Source organism: Pieris brassicae, chromosome 1 (assembly GCF_905147105.1).
Source record: "Pieris brassicae chromosome 1, ilPieBrab1.1, whole genome shotgun sequence".
Taxonomy (NCBI): Eukaryota; Metazoa; Arthropoda; class Insecta; order Lepidoptera; family Pieridae; genus Pieris; species Pieris brassicae.
The window spans coordinates 20,400,151-20,420,427 of record NC_059665.1 but is presented as its reverse complement, the minus strand read 5'-3'; the positions used below and the strand labels follow the sequence as shown (position 1 = coordinate 20,420,427).

General features: G+C 33.3%; 2 protein-coding genes across 2 annotated transcripts; both read left to right on the top strand.

The window, feature by feature from the left end:
- Positions 1 to 5,285: 5,285 nt before the first annotated feature.
- LOC123716074 (prisilkin-39-like) lies at positions 5,286 to 7,530 on the top strand. The gene is made up of 2 exons (XM_045671613.1): positions 5,286 to 5,419; positions 5,846 to 7,530. Exons 1-2 carry the CDS (start codon positions 5,408 to 5,410, stop codon positions 7,226 to 7,228), a joined length of 1,395 nt encoding a protein of 464 aa, XP_045527569.1. The 5' UTR covers positions 5,286 to 5,407; the 3' UTR covers positions 7,229 to 7,530.
- Positions 7,531 to 15,477: 7,947 nt separating this feature from the next.
- LOC123706705 lies at positions 15,478 to 16,437 on the top strand. Its single transcript, XM_045656066.1, has 3 exons — positions 15,478 to 15,498; positions 15,640 to 15,976; positions 16,226 to 16,437. Exons 1-3 carry the CDS (start codon positions 15,478 to 15,480, stop codon positions 16,435 to 16,437), a joined length of 570 nt encoding a protein of 189 aa, XP_045512022.1.
- Positions 16,438 to 20,277: the final 3,840 nt, after the last annotated feature.

Genomic DNA, 20,277 nt, shown 5'->3' with positions numbered 1-20,277 from the left:
TAGTATTTGTATCTATTGTTGCCTTATTATGTTTTCCATATTGTTTACTAGCGTTTTGTTATTATTTGATATCGCTATTTGCTAATATATTTATATAAATTGTTTAATTTAAAAATAACTTTTGTCGTTGTTTTACATTGTTCAGATTATCAACCACATTATTTCACTTAAAAAACAGAAACTTAAGGTTTATAGTTTATGAATAAGACCATTTAACTGCGATTATATAAAAGTTGCTTCACTGTAATGAATAGAGTTACTTTTAAAAAGAATAGGTTCACAAAGTGGAGCATTTTTTGCCGAACCGGATGTGGTATTGAATAATAGTCTTCATTCTTAGAGCACACTTTAATTATGATTACATTCTGATTGACGCTGTATTTATTTATGCACATCAGATGTCTTAATTAATGTACTTATTTCATAGTAATGGAACTCGATGAAAGTTTACCTATAATAAAATGACATGGAATCTCCATTGGTTGAAATCAATGACTAACAAAATAGAAGAAAATTGCTTTTTAAAATAAAGTTTCACACAAAGAAATGAAGACGCCATTACTGGAAATCGATTATATTGATAATCGACGATTGTGCTTTTACCATCAAAAACTGACTATTCGCCCAGAACTGTTTTGTTAACTATTTTTTTCGCAATTAATTGTATGAACTAGAATCGATTTTCAATTCGATCTTTCAAAATTGGTTATAGACGTTTCCGTAAATTACAAAACATGCTTCAAGGCTTTCAGTAAAGTTGTAGTAACTTGCGATGTGTTTAAAAATTCTTAATCACCACTAGAAAGTCGGTCATTTAGGTATGTAAGAAATAATTAAGTTTTTGCATGACACTGTATTAGTTTCTCAAATTTTATAAAACTTTACGTAATCTTTTTGTTTTTTTTTTAATTAGGAGAAATTATTTCTAAACTAATTAAGATTCGTTAATCTAGACTTTTACATTGTTCTTAATTTTTGCAACAGTAGTAGTATTCCAGTCAGTCAGTCTTGTCTGGCGCTTGTGATTATTCAAGTAAAGAATATTGATTAAAACTGACTAATAATATAGAAATCACATTTTAATTGGCTGTTTCTATTTATGTACCCAATCGCTTAGCCAAAATAAAAAAGTTAAATAAGTGTCAAACAAAAAAAGCTTGACCTAATTTATACGTATAGCACGAATATCCTGGTCAGCAGAATATTGTTGTTTTAATTGGGAAGAATAAAAGAGTGACCGACCTTTACAAACTAATTAACGACATTTAGATATGTGGTATCTATATCCAAAGTTATTACATTCTTTAAATAGTTGGTGTTTTTGTTTCTATAAATAAAACTACGTATATATTAATATAACCGTATTTTTTAATGCAAATTGCGCGTTTGTTTGCTTTGGGCAAATTTGTAAGGGTTTTAAATAGTGAACAAATAATATGTAATAGAAAAATCAACATCCGTGTGTGGGTGTGTAATATTCGTCTTGATTTGTAAAATGCGTCCATAAAAGTGAAAATGCGGTGTGAATCATCAATATAACATTTGTTATGTAAGAAGTAATTTAAGAAGGACGCTCTAGATACAAGAAAATTGCTTATTGTCTCACGATAATTGATAAATTGTAGTCTTTGCCGTCGGGCGCGCTTAACTATTCAGATGCATTTAGCATCAGAGACCCTGTTTTTCGTCTAGACTGAGTAATTGCTACATTTATAACTGGATCTTTAGTAAAAAACTGGTATTATATTGAATAAAATTTACCTAAAGACTAATAAGATAAGAAACGAATCATCGAAATTTACACGTGACACGGGTAATTAATAGTATATTTATGTAGTATTTTAGCCAATATTTAAGTGATTTAAGAATGTCTCAGATCATTAAAAATTTCGTTAGTCTGACACAATAGTTTTGCCTTTCTCATCACATCTTAATTTTGTCATCTTGGTACTGTTACAATTTTTTTTCTAGAATAACCTCATAAATAAAATTGTAAAAAAAAAATCTTGTAATTTATGTATTAATGTTTGTTTGTGTAATAATTATTGTTTTTCTGCATTAGTAAAGCAAGTGCAAAAAGCAAAGCAAAAAGTGTTTTATCGCTTAACAGTAACAAAACATATGTTTATATGTTTTCAATATTTTTATTAATATAAGGTAGAAATTCGCTACATAGAGGAACGTCATCGGATTATTAATAAATGCGTAGCTGATGGTAAAATAATATTTACAATCATTTTAAGGCTGTTTAATGTAGTTTTATATATTTTATATATAGAATTGAAAGTATTTAACGTACTATTTCTGACTTAGTTGGGTTAAAAGTTACATATTTTTAATTTTTATAAATTGGTAGAATTTATAACTTACTTACCTATACTAACTTATTGGATTGGTAACTTCTACCAATCAAAGAAACTGACTGGACTTGTTTTATGTAAATGAATAGTACTCGTGGGTTACATTTCTCTAGAGCGTAAACTTAACTGCGATGTTGTTATATCACCACTGATTATCATAAATGCCGCGTTTAGTTATAACAACTTGTAAATTTTGACAAGTATCTTGTAATTAAACATAACACGTGATTAAAGATTACATTTATAGTATGGAGGCGTGTGAATTGTAATGCATTTAATGTGTTTCAAGCATAAAATTTTGTTTCAGTTTTCAGATAAGTGAATTCTTTTAGGAGTAAAAAAATACTGGTATATATATTATATTTGTCTATAAAATCGTGTGTGTGAAAGTTAATGCTATTAAAATAAGTAATTTCAATTGGTTATGGAGACTGAATGGCACACGGTACAGCTTAGATCATAGAGCTAAAAATATCGTTTCGGGGACAGATCATCAGTCACGGGCCAATAGAATAAGTAAATTTGAGTTATTAATTACAATTAGGTGAGCCTCCTGCCCGTTTGCCCCCTATTTTATAAAAAAAAAAAAAAAAACAAAATTTGGATTAATAATAAAATTAAATTTTCATGAAAATGCCATTGTGACATTGGCGTTGACAATATCACGATTTAAAAGCTTTCTAAACCAACTTCCGGCGCATGAGGTTAAGAATAGTGTTGGCAACTATAGAAAAACACTCGTTACACTGCTACCTTAAACTTCTAATTGTTACTGTACCATAAGTTTGACTAAGTTAAAAACGCAGTTAAGGTTGGCAACGCACTTGTGAGCCTTCTGGTAGTGTGAGTACGTGTATCACTTAACATCAGATCAGCCGTTTTCCCGTTTCCGTAATTTATATATATTTAAAAAAAAGTTAAAAACACCACCATTAAACACGTCAATGTGCTTCTATCAAAATTACAGCCCTCAATAAGGAATAATAGCGTGATAAAATGATATGATTTATTTTTGTTTACCACTGAAAATGTAAATAAATAAAACTTTCATGGAAATTACTTAAAATAGCAGGTGCACCACGACCTCTTTGTAATTTCTGTTGCAACGAATGCACGAATTTGGAAATTGATCCAAAACAATAGTGTTATATCATCAACTTTGTTTATTCAACAATGACCTCATGTAACGGTTTTTGACTGGAATACTTAATGATCGTTTCACGTTTTTCCGAAGAATTTTATATGTGTAAACTTTAAAAAAATGCAAGTGGTTATAACAATTAGGTCATGAAGGAAAATATGACTTATAACGTGAAACAGAATATGCACTTATAATACTTAAAAAAACAAAAATCTTCAATATACGATAACTTTTGTTTTTTTTACTCTTATTTACTTTAGATCTATATCAGTCGTGGAGTACAACAAAGTAACCAGTAATTTATTACATAAGACGTACTTGTGAGTCTGTCATGTTAATAGAAAAGTTGTGTTGTTTTTTCGCCGTAACATGGCTTTCTTGTGTGATACGATCATTACAATGAAAATGAAATTTATGTGTAGATAACACATCCTTTAATTACCCTTAAATGAAATTGTATTTAATTTTATAATTACTATTGAAAATTATGTTATTAAAAAATCAAGCTAATATTTAATAATTGTATTGTAAAACCGTAGTGAAAGGTACAATACTAATTTTTGTAAAAAGGAATGTTATTATTACAACTTTATTTAAGTTACATTTATTATGAATAAAATGTTGATATGTTTGCTAAAGTAATAATAAAACGTTTATTAAATTAAATTGCGTAGAGACTTACAATATATTTTTTTAATGTAATTTTGGATGAGATTATGAGAGTTATGAAGGCAGTCTCCATTAGGAGGAGGTTCCTCGAAGGTTAAATGGAAAGCAGGAAGGTACGAACTACGATGTTACTTTCGTAGTGATAGGCCGAACTTAAAGGTATAATTATAATAATTGTAGTATGTGATACAATATTAGTTTTATCATTTTCATTTTTGAGTTTTTTACTAATAAGAATTTAATTGAAAATATGTTTGAAATGTCTTGAAATTTATATTTTTAATCGACTTCAAAAAATCTAAAGAACAAGGATATCAAATTGATATGTATTTTTCTGCTCTCGGAAATGACATGATTAAAATATATATTAATCAACTTTTTTTATTATTTATGACATATATTAAAAATATATTACTGGTGAGTGATGGATTTTTAGTTCATTTCGTTTAGTTTAAACTTAACTGATTTCGATCAGAGGAACGTAATAAGATGTTTCATCAAGTTCTAACTTCTATTTTGTGTTACTTAAATGTAACATAAATTAAAAAGCAACAAATCTCCTTATGTGCGAGAGTACGGAAAATATCAATTTCAACTTGAGCCGATACGAATTGATTAATCTCACTAACTTCCGTTAACATCTCCGTAAAGTCTTTATTAACGTAACTGGTAAGGTCATTACCGTGCAGCACACGTTTTATGAAGTCAATATAGTCAAATGAAAGTGCATCTTGCTAATTCCACACATGAGTGTTCAAAGAAAAGTGATATTGACGTATTTAAGATCAGAGACATTGAGCAAATATTTATTTTTATTTGTGTTTTCCTTTTTATATAAATTTTGTATGGTAAGTTTTTCTATAATTTAACTGTACTTCGTAGTTAAAACCGCATCTACTAAAGCGCGTTTACTTAGATTGTCGCCCCCAATAAATGCATCAAAGCGTGTATATGACGTAATGCTTCCGCTGCTATTACCTCATTGTTGGGCTCGGAAGCCAGATGCTCCCATTCTTTCAGGCAGTTCAGTGAAAGGGTCCTCCGATACTTTTACCCTCCGTCGAGCTCAGCGGGTGCGAGCCGCTCGCTCTCTTATAAATTCGGTGAAATTCCTACGACACTACATTACAAATTCGGCGGCTGTGGCAGACAGCCGTGTTAGTTTGTGTTAGTGTTAGATTAATACTAGTATAGTGGTTTAGATATAACGTGTTACGCGTTCTAATAAGCATTCAATATGAAATTCACGGTGAGTGTGAGCTTTGTGATGGATAATTTAAAAGTGGACTGTTTGGATAATGAATTTGTGGATTAAGATTAAACGTACAAAACATCTAAAGATGTCATTTATTTGGCATTTAAATTGGTTAAAAATACTGCATTTATAACAGGTCTTTGTTAATGATAAATTTACATATATACACTTTAATCAATGTTCGCAAATAAGCATATCGATTGCGCCTGCATAGATTTATTTCAAAGTAAAAGTTGTAAAAGTGAAATGAAATTTATAATAGCAGCTATAATCTTGATTACTACCATGCGGGTTTATTTTTATGTGAAGTAGGAAAACCTGTTTGGGATTCCCGCCATTTTACTTATTAGCATTATCGAAAGTGAAGTACAATGTCAGCGATGTTGGGCTGATATTTAACACACTTATTTCTGTTCGCAGGTCGCATTCATATTATGTATATCAACAACATGGGCTATAAAAGCGAAAGTTGAAGATCCTAAGGATAAGAGAGAGGCTGCGATTGGCTATGGATCACAAGGCCACTCAAGCCAGGCGTACAACTTCCAGTCGCCTACACAAGGACACGAAGATGCAGGTTCGGCTATCAGCATCGGCGCTGGTTATAGTGTAGGAGGTGGCAAGCCCTCTTATAGTTTTGCAAATCAAATATCTGGTGCTGCCTACCAAGTGCCATCTGAAGGGTTACCAGCAAGTGGTCACGGCGCTCTTCAACTAGCCCCAATTACACTACAACCATCTCACCCCGGTCTTGTTTCCAACGATCTCTCGCAGCTGATGAGACAACTTTCCCATGGATTAAACTCTGGAGCGCTCACATTGTCGCCTGGTAGTCAAGGAGTGTATCAGTTTGGCGTTCAGAACGCACATGGAGGTCAAGAACTTGCTGTTCCTCAATTCGCTTATAGCTCACCAAACTCGCAACAATATACTTTAGGAGAAGCAGCACAACCCGTAGTCCCATCATATGCTGCTGGCACTAAGGGATTAGGTTCTTACAGTTCCACAGGACCAGTTCTATTCTCTCCGGATCCTCAAGCCAATCAAGCACAAAATTACGCCTCTCAAAGCGGCGGTCATTCCATCAATGAAGGAGCATCTATCTCTTACGGAGAGCCTGCTCAGTCCCTGTCCGGTTATTCATTAGGTAATTCAGGACAATCATTTGGTGGTTCATTAAACGCTTACGCTGGAAATTATGCTTCTCCAGGAAAATCATCTTTTAAACCCTCTGCATTCCTGGGTTCAGTTCAGAGTGAGGGAGGACATTCCTTATCCGGATCATATGCTGCACCGTCTTTTGGTAATTATCATGCTGGTGGTTTGTCCTTAGGGGCTGGTGCTCATGGTCATGGTTTTGGTTCATTGGCTGGACTCAGCGGTGGTTCACCTAAATATATCTCGCAAACGTATTTACCTACTAAATCTGGCGAAGGCGTAGGCTCCTTAGAGTCAATTGCATCAACTTTCTCGGCCAGCGGTCAATTGGGCCACGGTGCTCAGACTTTTCCTTCATCTGCGTACAGCCCCAGCAATGGCCATAGCGCTTTATCGCAAACCCCTCAGTACTACGTAACTTCATCTAAACATAGCCCTGGAGCTAGCTTTGGAGCCGGAAGCGTTTCATACAAAAGCCCAAGCTCTGGTCACAGTTCATTGAATTCTTACTCATCTGGGCCGAAATACAGCTTTGGTGGACAGAGCACACGCTATTTACCACCAAAGGACTCGCATGGCGCTTACAGCGAAACGAGTTACAACACGATCAAATACAGCGAAGAACTTAAACCCCGTATTCATTAAGATAATCGTACAAATATTGAAACGGTGCTGTAAATAGAGGCTTGATTACGTGTGGATTATGTATGTTTAAGAAAACGTGAGTGAACGAAAGCGTTATTTTGCTGTAGGTGTTGTTTATTTGCGTATGTTCCGCTAATTTATCAGATGAACGCTTCAATTGTTGCCGTCGAGCTTATCAAATTGCTTTCTATTGAAGATACTATTGTAAATCAAGTATAATATTAAAAATAACACAATGTTATATACGCTATATACGTGTATGAATGCGCAGCGAATATCTGTAAATAAAAATGTATACGATAAGGTAGACTATTTATTAATAATAGCTATTATAAAATTGTTGATTGTTGAATAAAAATCATTGTTGTAAAACTGTATTTTATTCCCACTAAATTTACCGCTAGCAAAGTACACCTCTTTTGTTTTATCAATATTTTAACGGGTAGGTTCTTTTGTAAACGCAGAAACAAATATCAATCAACAAACGGAGACTCCTCTCCTTATTTTTTGTATTTATCCCAGGTTTTGACCCTGCAATATGCCGATTGGAACTGAGCTACAGCGGTTAGATTAGATTATATTACAAAGTAGGCGCGTAGATGGGAAAGGTGATATTGTTGCTTGAATAATCGACACGTGGCTAGTTTCACTTATAGGAAAGTCGGGAAATTGGAAACTGCACATTATCTTTGAGTAGTTGCCAAGATTCTATACAGTCTCGAATATTTAATTGCTTTAATAATTCAAAATCTTATGTAACTTCAAAAGTAAATTAATGACAAATTCAATAGATTTCAAAACAATAATAACGTTAAGTAACATAAGTAACAAAGACTATTTTGACAACAAATTAATTATCGAAGGAACTAAATTTATTATTTCCTTAGAAGCTTCTTTACACTATCTTTCATTTGTGGCCTATTTGTTATACTAAAAGAACAAATAAATTTTTCCTACGGTAAAAGATTATCCACTATTACCAAATATATTATGTAAATAGCTATGTAAGATTGTAAATATACAAACAATGATGTTCTTTCACGGTCTGAGTAATATTTGGCGCTAGCGGCGGCGTTCACTTCCGAATTCCCATCTCACTTATGTAAGAGATCTTGTTTTTTATTTATATTGGTACTGATTTATATTATATAATGTAAATAGCCTTTATATTTATATTGTTTCACTTCTGATAATCTATCGTCAACTACTAACGGTTAATGGTTGATTCTTGTTTTATTTGTATCGATTTAGAGCATCTACTCAATAAAGGTATTATATTATATATATTAGCTATATCGTGTTTAAAAAAAACAAATGAAATCATACCGTAGTTGCGTTTTATATAGATATTTGGTATTATGTGACGCTGAACGGGACATAATAATTTCTTGGAATTTATTTAATAATTATTTTTAACTTAAGTCATCATTAAAACTATGATTTTACCCGGAATTGCACCTACGTCCGAGATACGCCACGTGCGGTACAAACCGAGCCAGTCTACTATCTACTGAAATCGGAGTAGTAGTATTAATATTTATAATCATCATCTGTATTACTTCCTAAGGTGAATCTACTGAAATCACATGGTAGAATGTTAAGCAGAAAAGCAAATCAAATTTCTACAAAAAAGTCGCTTTAAAAATTGGACATTTGTGGAATATTGCCAAGAGATGCTTTAAATAAAAAGTAAGTAGAGTTGATTGGTCAATCATTCAGTTAACACCTTATTTGTCTTTGGTTGTACCAAAAGGTTCATATATTTTGGATAAATCATTAAACTATTTAAATTAAAACATTGTAAGTGTTAAAATGTTACAATTTACGGCCTGAAGACACGCAACATCAAAAATTATTAGTAAATTAACAAAATAATTGACATTGTACTATTTTCGTCTGAATTTAATAAATATACTTTAACAATAATCACACAATTTTAAGCAACCCGTCAAGTTCCATCATCAGAGTAGCTTAGTGCAATTAGCATATGCACCCAATGATCCAATCATGGTTCAAACGAACGCCATCAAGGAAAATATCAATGGGGCATGGTGCACTATTTTCACAGATTTAAGTGTGAGGATAATCCAATATGATGATGTACGAAACGACCAGCAAGACTATACTACTTCTAGTTCGATGTAGAGAAGAGATTAGGAGTTAAAGTGACTTATTATGGTTTTACTTGGCTCTGAGAGCCAATCAGTATCTTGGCCTCCGAAATGAGACTCTGCCAGTGCACCTGTCCTGTCCTGACCCAGCGGTCCTGTGCCACCTCCCGCCAATTCCTTGATTTCTAAGGTAAGAGGTCCTTCTCCACTCTGTAGATCCAGTGGTACCTAGGTATACTCTCTTCACTGCCTGAACTTGGCCTATAAGCTCAAGGTATCATAGCCATTAGTCAATTTCCAGCCTTGTATTGGCATCTCTAGCCGCCCTGCCTTCTAGTCGGCCCTAGGATTTTACGCAATATTTTATGTTTCGCCCAGTTCGCGATCAAGTCTCACAGCCGTACATTAAGACTGATTTTATAACAAATAGGATTGTATTTTGATGCGAATTATTGTTACGAGATCAAATAGAGAAAATATCTGATCATTTATAACTGTTCATCATACATACTGTATACATGTCGCAAAGGATCCGATGAAGCATAACAAAAAAATGTAAAAAGGTAGAAACTAAGTACGACACCTAAATGCTGGATTCCTCTGTGGAAGAGGGGAGTTCATTAGTGGCTGTTCTGTCCTGGAGCGCAAGCTGTCATTATTTGAAAGGAGCACATCCATATGAATTTTCCAAATGCTAGGTCAAACGAACAAAAGTACTCGTTATGCGTGTAAGATTTCTGGTGCAAATCCAGGGCTCTTCATTAGGGGTTTAATGAATATAAATAACATGAAGTTCGTAATAAGTAAAAAGGAACCAACTCGCAGTGTCATTAAATGTCTGATAGATTTGAAGATGACCTGTTTGTTAATATTTTACTCAATGAAGCAGGTAGGAAAATTATTTTCATACTTACTTACATTAGAGTATTTCCTGAATAATTTTAAAGTATCGTTCTTTTAATATACTTACTTTAACATTAATTGATCTGTATCTTTTACCCACAACCTTAATATTTATAGCCGATAGATATCGCTTATAAAGGTTTTACTAACAAAGTTAAGTAATCTTATTACTAAAACAATATTCATTTCTTCACATATATAATAGTTTTTATAATAGCTCCATCTATCGTATTTTATCAGTACTATTATCGACATTTATTATTTACAAACATAAAGATACAGTTGTCAGGTCAATGATGGCGCGATTACTCGTTGTATACAAAAATACGTACCTAATGGAAACGAAAGTTTGTAAATCGAGACTGTATAAACAACCAATGGCGCCTTTTAGTTCTAGGTTTCATATTTCTGTACCTGATAAATTCATGACGTCATCTCAGATAAAAATAATTGTACTATTAGGAAAATTGCACTTCCATGTTCCTACCAGTCTCGTAATTGTCCTTTGTTTCACGTTTCTCAGCAACCAATCGGCCTGGACATACAACGCCTTTATTCAAGTTAAGCCACGACTTGTTAAGCTATCGCGGAATATGCTGCAAGAAGTATAAAGAATATTCAAAGCGCTAAATAACCTGTATCATGAGCACAACCCATACATACACATCCTCACGTTCAGACCATCACACAACACAACCAAATTAGGTGTAGCTATACTTTAACTAAGTATAGTTAAATGTATTAATTATTTTGTATTGATTTTATCGTAAATGTTTCAATCTTTTGATATACTGTTTTCCATATGATTGGTTATATCGTTAGTATAATTATTAAAAAAATGAGTAGAGTTGGTTGTGGTGTGTATATATAAATTTTATTTTACTTGGAATGACTAGGATGTATAATTTAAGTTTTAAAACTTGGTTTTTAGCTTTTTTTAAACTCACAGTGCTTATATTATTAGTATTCGTCCGCGTCTTTGCGTACAACAACAATTATTTCATACTTTTTCTAACTTCATAAAGTATAGGACAGTTTAATCATTAACACAAACAATACTTATTAAGTTTTGCTTCTTAAAAATGCCCCAAATAAGAACTAATTATTAATCACAAAATTAGTAGTTATGTGTTAATGGAAACTTCGCACATTCAATGAACGCACATCTAAGATCGAGCAAGGCGGCGTGGAATCTCACGTTTTCGCCATTCTCAAACAATTTTATAGCTTCCTGGCATAGGCGGCCTTAACCATTGCTAGGCTCCGGGCGGCAAGTCTTTACGAGGCCCTTTGTCATTCGTGAAAAGTATGTGGATGCGAAAGTAGGTCTGGTTGTTTGGTTTAGGTATTTGTCATGTTTGAGGAGAAATGCTTAAGTTATGAAATGTGAGTTTTAAAATATATTACATTAAAAGGTTTACAAAATTAACAATTACAAAATGAGTTGACGATGACATTTTAAAATTGGTGATTGCGGCTTTTCCTAAGGCTAAAATATTAAATTAAAGCACAATAATCTAATCAATGAGTCACATCGTTCTCGATTGAAATAATAGCAAGGGCTAAAAGCCGGTCTTGTGTCATAAAATTCCTCAGATATGTTTTAATGTCGTCATTTCCTTCATACACACGGATGAACATATTCAGTACTTCGTACAATTCATGTCCATCAATATCGCATGATTCTACTCCTGTCATAGATATGTGCAAGTTCTTCAAAAGTTCACTATCACTAATTTCCTTTAATTTTTTTTTATATTATTTTTGACCAAATATTCTCTCATGACGTTTAAGAGCCTCAAACCTAGAATGGCAGCTTGCGCTCACATTGTCGACAATGACATAGTTTATTTTGAAAATTAATTCCGCATTCAATTCAGGAGTTTCATCTTCCCCTTCATTATCAAAATACCTTTTTTTAAGTCGTCTTCTGACTCTGTTACAAGAGATGACTGAAAACCATTTTATGCATAATTATTGAGCGGATTTGTGAATGCGCCTTGGTGTTGTATAGCCACATCTAAGTGCATGTGCAAGTGCATAAAGTTTTTATCTCAGTTCAATAAAGTTTATATCTCAGGTCAATAAAGTTTATATCTTAAGTGAAGAAAGTTTATATCTCAAGTTAATTAAGATTATATCTCAGGTCAGTAAAGTTTATATCTCAAGTTTATAAAGTTTATATTTCAAGTAAATTAAGATTATATGTCAGGTCAATAAAGTTTATATCTCAAGTTAATAAAGTTTATATCTCAGGTCAATAAAGTTTATATCTCAATTTAATAAGCTTTATTTCTCAAGTTTATAATGTTTATATCTCAAGTTGATAAAGTTTATATCACAGGTTAATAAAGTTTATGATATTTACAATATAACAAGTGAATCTACAAATTATAGCAGGTAGTTATTTACTTTTCTATAGAATGGCATTCACTGACCAACTGACAATCTGTTGTTTTCTGTTAAAAACTTTAAAGTACCAAATATTTCACTTAGTTGGTATTTAACGGCCTTTACTGATGCTAACTTGCACTCCCATCCCATTTTTTGAGAGTGGTTTTAGCGATAACGATTTTACATGAGCATTTAAAAAAGCCCACCTCTGACTTGATCCGCCAAACAGAGTGTACAACCTTTGTAGCAAACCAATAAAAGATTTTGCTTGGACACAAGATGATGCTGCATCTCCTAGGATGAGATTTCAGCTATGACTCCCACAAGGTAAAAAATAAACAAGTGCATTAATTTCAATAATACGTTTTTGGACACCACTTTTTTCACCACGCATATTGGGACCATTATCAAATCCTTAACCTCTGCAGTTCTGCAATGATATACCTAACTGTTCTAATTATGTGATTATATAATTAGTCAAACTCTCAGCTGTGGTTGTTTCGAAGGCTCAGAAACCAATAAAATGATATTCAATTTCAGCTGAATTAAAAAATCGTAATCGTAATCAGGAATTATCGAGTAATATTTATTATTTTTTCAACAATTTGAGTCGTCACGTGACTTTCCATTAATTGTATGAGTTCATTTTAAATAGTATTTCCCATGTAGTGGTCATTGATGATCTTATCCATTACTTGTTTTAGATGAAGTCTCAGCACGGGATCAAATCGGGCTATCATAAACTTGGCTAAATCTATAAAGTTTCCGCTTGTCTCACTCGAATCTAAGTCAGATGTTAACTTCTCTCTATGGTCCCTGAAAACTAAATTGTCAGATGCTAAAAAATTTGCAAGCTATCATTCTAAAACATCTCTACAACGTTGCCTTTCTTGTTTAATTTGTGACTGGGCCAAGAAGTCACTAGTGGAACAGCTTTTTAAACCATTCTCTAAATTAATCCATTTCAACATACAATCTTTGTGTTGTCGACGTGATTCGTGAGACTTTAGGTAATCACCCAAGTGTTTCCAATAACACACTGCTTTACTTGGTCAAATTTTTGTATTTCCCAGCCCGACACGGAAAGCAGTAAGTGGCATCCTTTGTTTGTAAATAAATCATCCAGCGCCTTTCAAGCTTGTCACCGTTAACTAATATCTTATTATAATGATATGCACTGAATTGCCGTCCATTATCATTAACGGTACTTCACTCCGGGCCACCGCTTGCAACTCTATAAAGCGCAAATTCGGCCCCACATGGAATACTGTTCTCACCTCTGGGCGGGAGCTCCCCAGTACCAGCTCCTTCCACTTGACCGTATTCAACGAAGAGCGGTTCGAATCGTCGACGACCAATCACTTTCCGTGCGGCTTGATCCCTTGGCGTTGCGTAGAGATGTTGGGTCCCTCTGCATCTTCTACCGCATTTACCATGGGGAGTGTTCAGAAGAGTTGTTCGGTCTAATACCCGCAGCTGAGTTTCATTATCGTACGTCAAGGCAAAATACAAAATACCATCCGTATCACCTCGACGTTCGTCGGTCCACAACTGAGCGTTTTCTAAGGCAGTTTTTGCCGCGCACCACCACTATGTGGAACCAGCTGCCCACTGAAGTATTTCCGAACCAATTCGACTTAGGGTCCTTCAAGAAAAGAGCGTACCAATTCTTGAAAGGCCGGCAACGCACTTGCGAGCCTTCTGGCAATGTGAGTGTCCATGGGCGGCGGTATCGCTTCACATCAGGTGAGCCTCTTGCCCGTTTGCCTGCTATTACATAAAAAAAAAAAAAAAAAAAAACGGGAAATAAATCAGCTTTAACTCGGATTGGACCTTTTAATACAAACTCAGTTCGGTCTACATCAGTAATTGTTATGGGCCACAAACCGGGGTCATTTTGAGGATTCAGACTATTTTAATTTACCGTATATAATTAAGGATCAAATTCAATGGTCTTAAATTTAAAAAAAAGAAAAAAAATCGATATTTTTTTTAATTTGCTTGGGTTGTTGCGCGACGCCCCGGGCGATCGCCCATGTTCGCCATCCCTAACGCCGCCGCTGCTTCCTGGCATATACTATCATGTACATTAAAAACAAATTAAAGACATTATACTATTTACTAATAGGATATGTTAGGATAAGTCATAAATCTGTAAAATATTCCAATGCGTTTTCAATCTTACTTAATTGCTGAACGCGATATAGTCTTTATATACCACACTGTTATTCAAATTATATGATATATTAATTGAGAGGTTTTCTAGGGTTCAAACCCCACATCTTATCTATCTACAATGAAGATATTCTTTATTTATCAGCTAACAAAAAATGCCTGTAATGTTAAAAGCAATATGTTTTTAATTAATTTTCCGTAATAATATATTAGTTTCCCTTTTTCAATTGTCCTGCGAAATCAACGATGCAATAGATAAGTATTAAAATCCTCTCCTTTGCAAGAAATTATTAGCTTATTTATTACTTTATCAATCGCAAAAATCAACTTAAAGCTATATATTAGACTAAACTGTAATTATTTCTAATATTCTCAGCGACGTAACTTACTTAAGTATTGAAAAATATGTTGTGACTCGTAACTCTTGGTCGTATCGATCATTTCCGTACGGTTCAGGAAGCTAGTGGCTAGAACTGGATCTGTTACGGGGCAGGACAAAGACCTATGAGCGGTCACTTCCTCCAGTACTGCCCCTTGATACATAACTTGTACCTAACCGCTCATATAAATGCGTGAACTTGATATTTGCTTACACTTTTCCGAGCACCATTGGATAGGACACTTTCCTTTAGGCAATGTAAATTGATTTTCAAAGAAAAATTAACCATGGCGAGAAGGGAAATTTTCGTAAGTACTTTGTTTCATTAGCATCACCCGTTGCAAAATGATTTGTGAACGGCCTCGCAACTAACGAACGATGTAACAAGGAGCTGATTGATCGACTTGAATGTGCCTTTTGAAGTGTTATGACGAATCATTTTATTTCAGATCTGCATCGCTTTCACTGCGCTGGTATTGGCCAACGAGGTCGAAGACGCAGAGCAAAAGAAGAGAGGCGCTAGTAAAGCGAACGTCCTAAATGCTATTCCAACGGGAGCGCAAAAACCCGAATACACGTACAGCATTTATCCCCAAAACCCTCAACCAGCATATCAAAACCCAGTTTCCAACACGTTCTATCCTAATCAACCGAGTCAGTATTACTCTAACTCAGAGGCCTCCCAATCGCATCAAGCAACCGTCCCACAGACATCACAATTCGTACCTATAAATTTCGTACCAAATGGTGGTTATCAACAGAAGTATGTCGTTCAACAAAAACCGGGTAATGTAGTAACTCTCCTCCAACCTACCCCTTACCCCGCACAATCAATTGTCCAATATCCTCAAACAGTTCTCGCGAATCCCTCAAATCACATCACTCCACATGCTCCGATCTTTAACACCCCACACGGCCACTTCAACTTCCCTCACTATTCGTTACCTTCATTTGGGAACCCGTTTTTAAGTCATCCGTCTATGTTAGTCTTTCCACAAATCGGCCAATATAGTAACCTAGGATTGACGAGTCCAGCTCATGGAGTATTTTACCAGCCCCAAGCGAAACCAAATTATTCAACTCAGCCAGCAACTGGCGGTTCGCCGAATGAGTACGAAAAATTGAATTCACATCAATCCGCTGCGCCTAAAGAAGACAGTGACGCCCAAACCGATTATATTGCTTCTGACTCTAACAATGTATTTAAAAACTCTTATAATACGCGCAATACATATACCAAAATATAATGCCTTATTTTACTTAATGGAAGATTGTTAATCAGTACTATTTATGCATGTTAATTTAAGTTCTAACAAGCTGTTATTTATTAATAAATATTTTGTTGACCTTAGTTATTTCTTTACTATCTTAACAATTTACAGTAAAGATTGTCAAAAGAGATTATACACCGCAATTATAATAATAAACGTACTTGTTTTCGTTCATAAAGTTTAATGAATTGTTATTAAGGACAATTAAGAAAGAAAGCCACATTTGCAAATGTTAAGTATACAGTAATTAAATGTTAACACCCAAATGAAGGAATTATATTTTATGAAATACAATCATCAACATGGTAAAGATGTTGTAGATTAAATTTACAAGACGTTTAAAAATTGAGGTTAAGAATGCCCATTGCCCAATGGAATGGAACTAGTCCAATGGAATTTAAAAGCAAATTGGGTCTTTTGTCTGGACCTAGTTTGTTGTTAATATTGACTAACATGAATTATTGCGTAATTTAAATATTCATCAATAAATAGTTAAACTCATCATTACTTCAGATCAACAAACTTTAAGCCTGACTTGCAAAGATTTAAAACGGAGATTTTTATTAGTAAACAGCAGTTATTTCAGCGATTGACTTAAGCTAATATCTTAATTGATTGATAAAAGCTAAAAACCGGGTATGATCTGGTATCATATGATATGTATGATCATACCGTTTTTTTTATATTAAAAAGTATATGATTAGACAATCATTTTCATATAAAGATCATTTAAAAAAGATATATTTTAACAAGAATATATATGATTGTTATAATTTATGTAATGGATGTGTGAAAAAAAGTTATGTCGTAACGTCAACACGTGGCTATCAAGCAGTGAAAGGGTTTGCGCGAGCCACTAATTGCTTGCGTATTATTTGTATCATTCTTTAAATACGCAATCGTTATATAGATGATGTTATCAAAAAATGAGAATAGAAAATATATTATTTGTGTGTCCATTTTGTTTTTAGACTTCCTTTTAGGATGATATAATTCTTCTATAATAATATTATAACGTTGACGAAACGTTACAAGTTTGACTCGAAGAATGTAAAGTGGAAATTTAACTAAATAAACCTAACCTGGGGTTAATGTTGGCTCGCAGCCAGTTTTTAAATAACTTTTTTATCCTACAACCATTAATTTTACTTAATCATAATATATAAATACAGAAATATAGTAATTAAGAAAAACAAAAATTAAAAAACACACGATGATAACTTATACGCTGCAATAAGTACATATATGTGTGAATCCAAGACTTTCATTACACGGAAGCTTCACCCAGACACTATTATCTAATAATTAGCCAATTATTCAAAGGAAATCCTTTACAATGCACCATGAAGCACTTCTGGGTCAATCAAATTCCCATAAATATTGACAAACATCCTGTGTTTCAACCAATCGCTCATCTGCCTACCATCTTAATTAAGTAGTAGGTTGTGATTAATGTATAAAGTTTTATATGAAATATCGTGACTCGCAGTAGGCAGGGCCCAGTTAAAAATTAATCGGTGAATGCACTTTACATTTTTAGTACATAGTTGCTCTGTTTGACCGTTTTGTAATTATGTAACTACAAAATGGTTATGCGATGTTTTGATTACAATTTATGTTATTCATATAAAACTAAAAGAGTAATTCCATATTGAATCGTCCAATAAGTATTATGTTTATGTATAATGATAGTATAATAATTATGATTGTCTAAAGAACAAAATAAATACACTACGGAATTTCATCCTAGGTTAGTTGCGACTTATTTAAGGAAACGTACCTTTGGAACTTATGTTACATACTGGTGTGTTCTTTTTTAATTTTTTATATGGAATAGCAGCAAACAAGCCTACGAGACACTCTTTTTAGTGGGTGCCTTGCCGGCCTATATTTATTTTAATACAAATTCTAATTATAATTATTAATATAGAAGACCATTTTTACGAATATAAAAATAACATTGGCCGTCTAAACGTACAAAAACTTTTCATTTAACGCTAATCACCCTCGATGATTATTTAAGTTTCAAAAGGTTTTATCATAAAATGATAAGAGACAAGCCGTCACCCAACTGCTTATTATCTATGACTTAATTTAAATCGATTGTCCATTAACCTTTTAGTCTTGAACTTTGTGGGATGTCATAGGTTACATCAAGATACTAAACGAAATTCTATGCAATTGAGAATAACAAAATTTAGCTTAATTCATATTTATTATTGCGGCTGCTTTTGACTATCTTATCACTATAATCACACATGGCTGGATTGAATTAGATGTCATGGGATTGATTCACGGGAAATCAATGATTGTTTCTAGTCGGTTTGTTCATAAGTTTTTTGGTTAAAAACCTTCTTTAAACATGATAATTATTACATATCTACGTCAAAAAGATGAAAATGTTTTTGCTCTGAATTCCTTTGGGGTGGGGTATCAAACACTCAGAGACTGAATTCTACTGAAAATCATATAAAATGGCAGAGTCGCTTATGTGAAATTACATAGCACTGTATGGATTATGTAAAATCACCTCTTGCTCTTTAAATTACAAAAACGACATACATTACTCGAAATAATAGGTACACAAAAAACCTTTTACGGCACTCAGTCTAAATTACAGAGAACCACAAAAAGTTTGTGTTTCATTTAGATGAATGTATAATGTAAGGGATATTCAATGGAAAGTGAGATCGGTAATATCGAGCAATCCACTTACTAGGCGTAGAAAGTGACGCGGTCAGCTATAAGTACTATGTTAGGGCGGAGTCGTTATCCTGTGATATAATTTATTAACACAGCCACAATATATTCTGATCCAGAGAATTTTATTGAAATAGTAAAGTACCGAACTGCCCATTTTGAGACAGTTCGCGATTTCAAAGAGATTTTTAAGATACAAGAAGAATTTTCAACATCCATCCATACAAAAAATAGAGTCGTATGATGCCCGTCAAAGGCCGGTAACTTACAAATTGCGAGCGAATACAGTCAAGTAAACACAAAAGTCATTTTTGCATTACAAAAAACAAACATTAAAATAGGTTGTAGATGTAATACGTTGATACCAAAACTAATTAAAAAATAAGCCTTAAACTACAAAGCAAAACTCCAGTTACAATCTCAAATGTACAAATTACTAATATTCAACCAGTGAAAGCTCAGCAGTAAAAACAGCAGAAACTCAAGTCTCGTGATCCCCCAACGAGGCATAGGACATATTCCAAAATGATCCGGAAATCAATATTATTAATTATATATTATCAATATTACGTTATGTGCACTAACCACTAAGCCACTGTGGTAAAAAACCTAGAAAATATAAATAATTATCATAGTTGTCAAAACACAATAGCATCTCTGTAAAGAATTTCGAAATCACTTGATCTAATAACAGTAAATGATGTCGAGTAACCAGCAATTCAACTGCCAAATTCGAGCAAATAATAACACTTATTGGTGATGAGCTTTTGAACTCATTTCAAAGCACAATGGTTACATAAAGACTTAAGTGTATGATAATTATTTTTTAGATTATTGTATCTACAGTTTGATATCAAATCAATTTTGTATTTTTCAACGTTTTTATTTTAAGGCAATGAAAATTGCTTTGATATAATTTCTTTTATATATTTCATAAATCTACATTGTTGGAAAATTAATAATTATTCCAAAGTTAAAGGGGCACGTGTTATACTTTTAAAATGAAAATATACGTTATTTTTGATATTATTAAATAATAAATTATGTCTTCATTAAAAAGTAAATTAAGTCCTGTATTTTTGCAATATCAAGGTATCCCTAGGTAGCCTAGAACAA

Bases quoted from the DNA above. Each gene is read 5' to 3' on its own strand.
- LOC123706705 (XM_045656066.1), top strand. From the start codon at position 15,478: ATGGCGAGAAGGGAAATTTTC. The intron at 15,499-15,639 runs GTAAGTACTTTG...ATTTTATTTCAG, and splicing joins TGGCGAGAAGGGAAATTTTC to ATCTGCATCGCTTTCACTGC. The intron at 15,977-16,225 runs GTAATGTAGTAA...TGACGAGTCCAG, and splicing joins TGTCGTTCAACAAAAACCGG to CTCATGGAGTATTTTACCAG.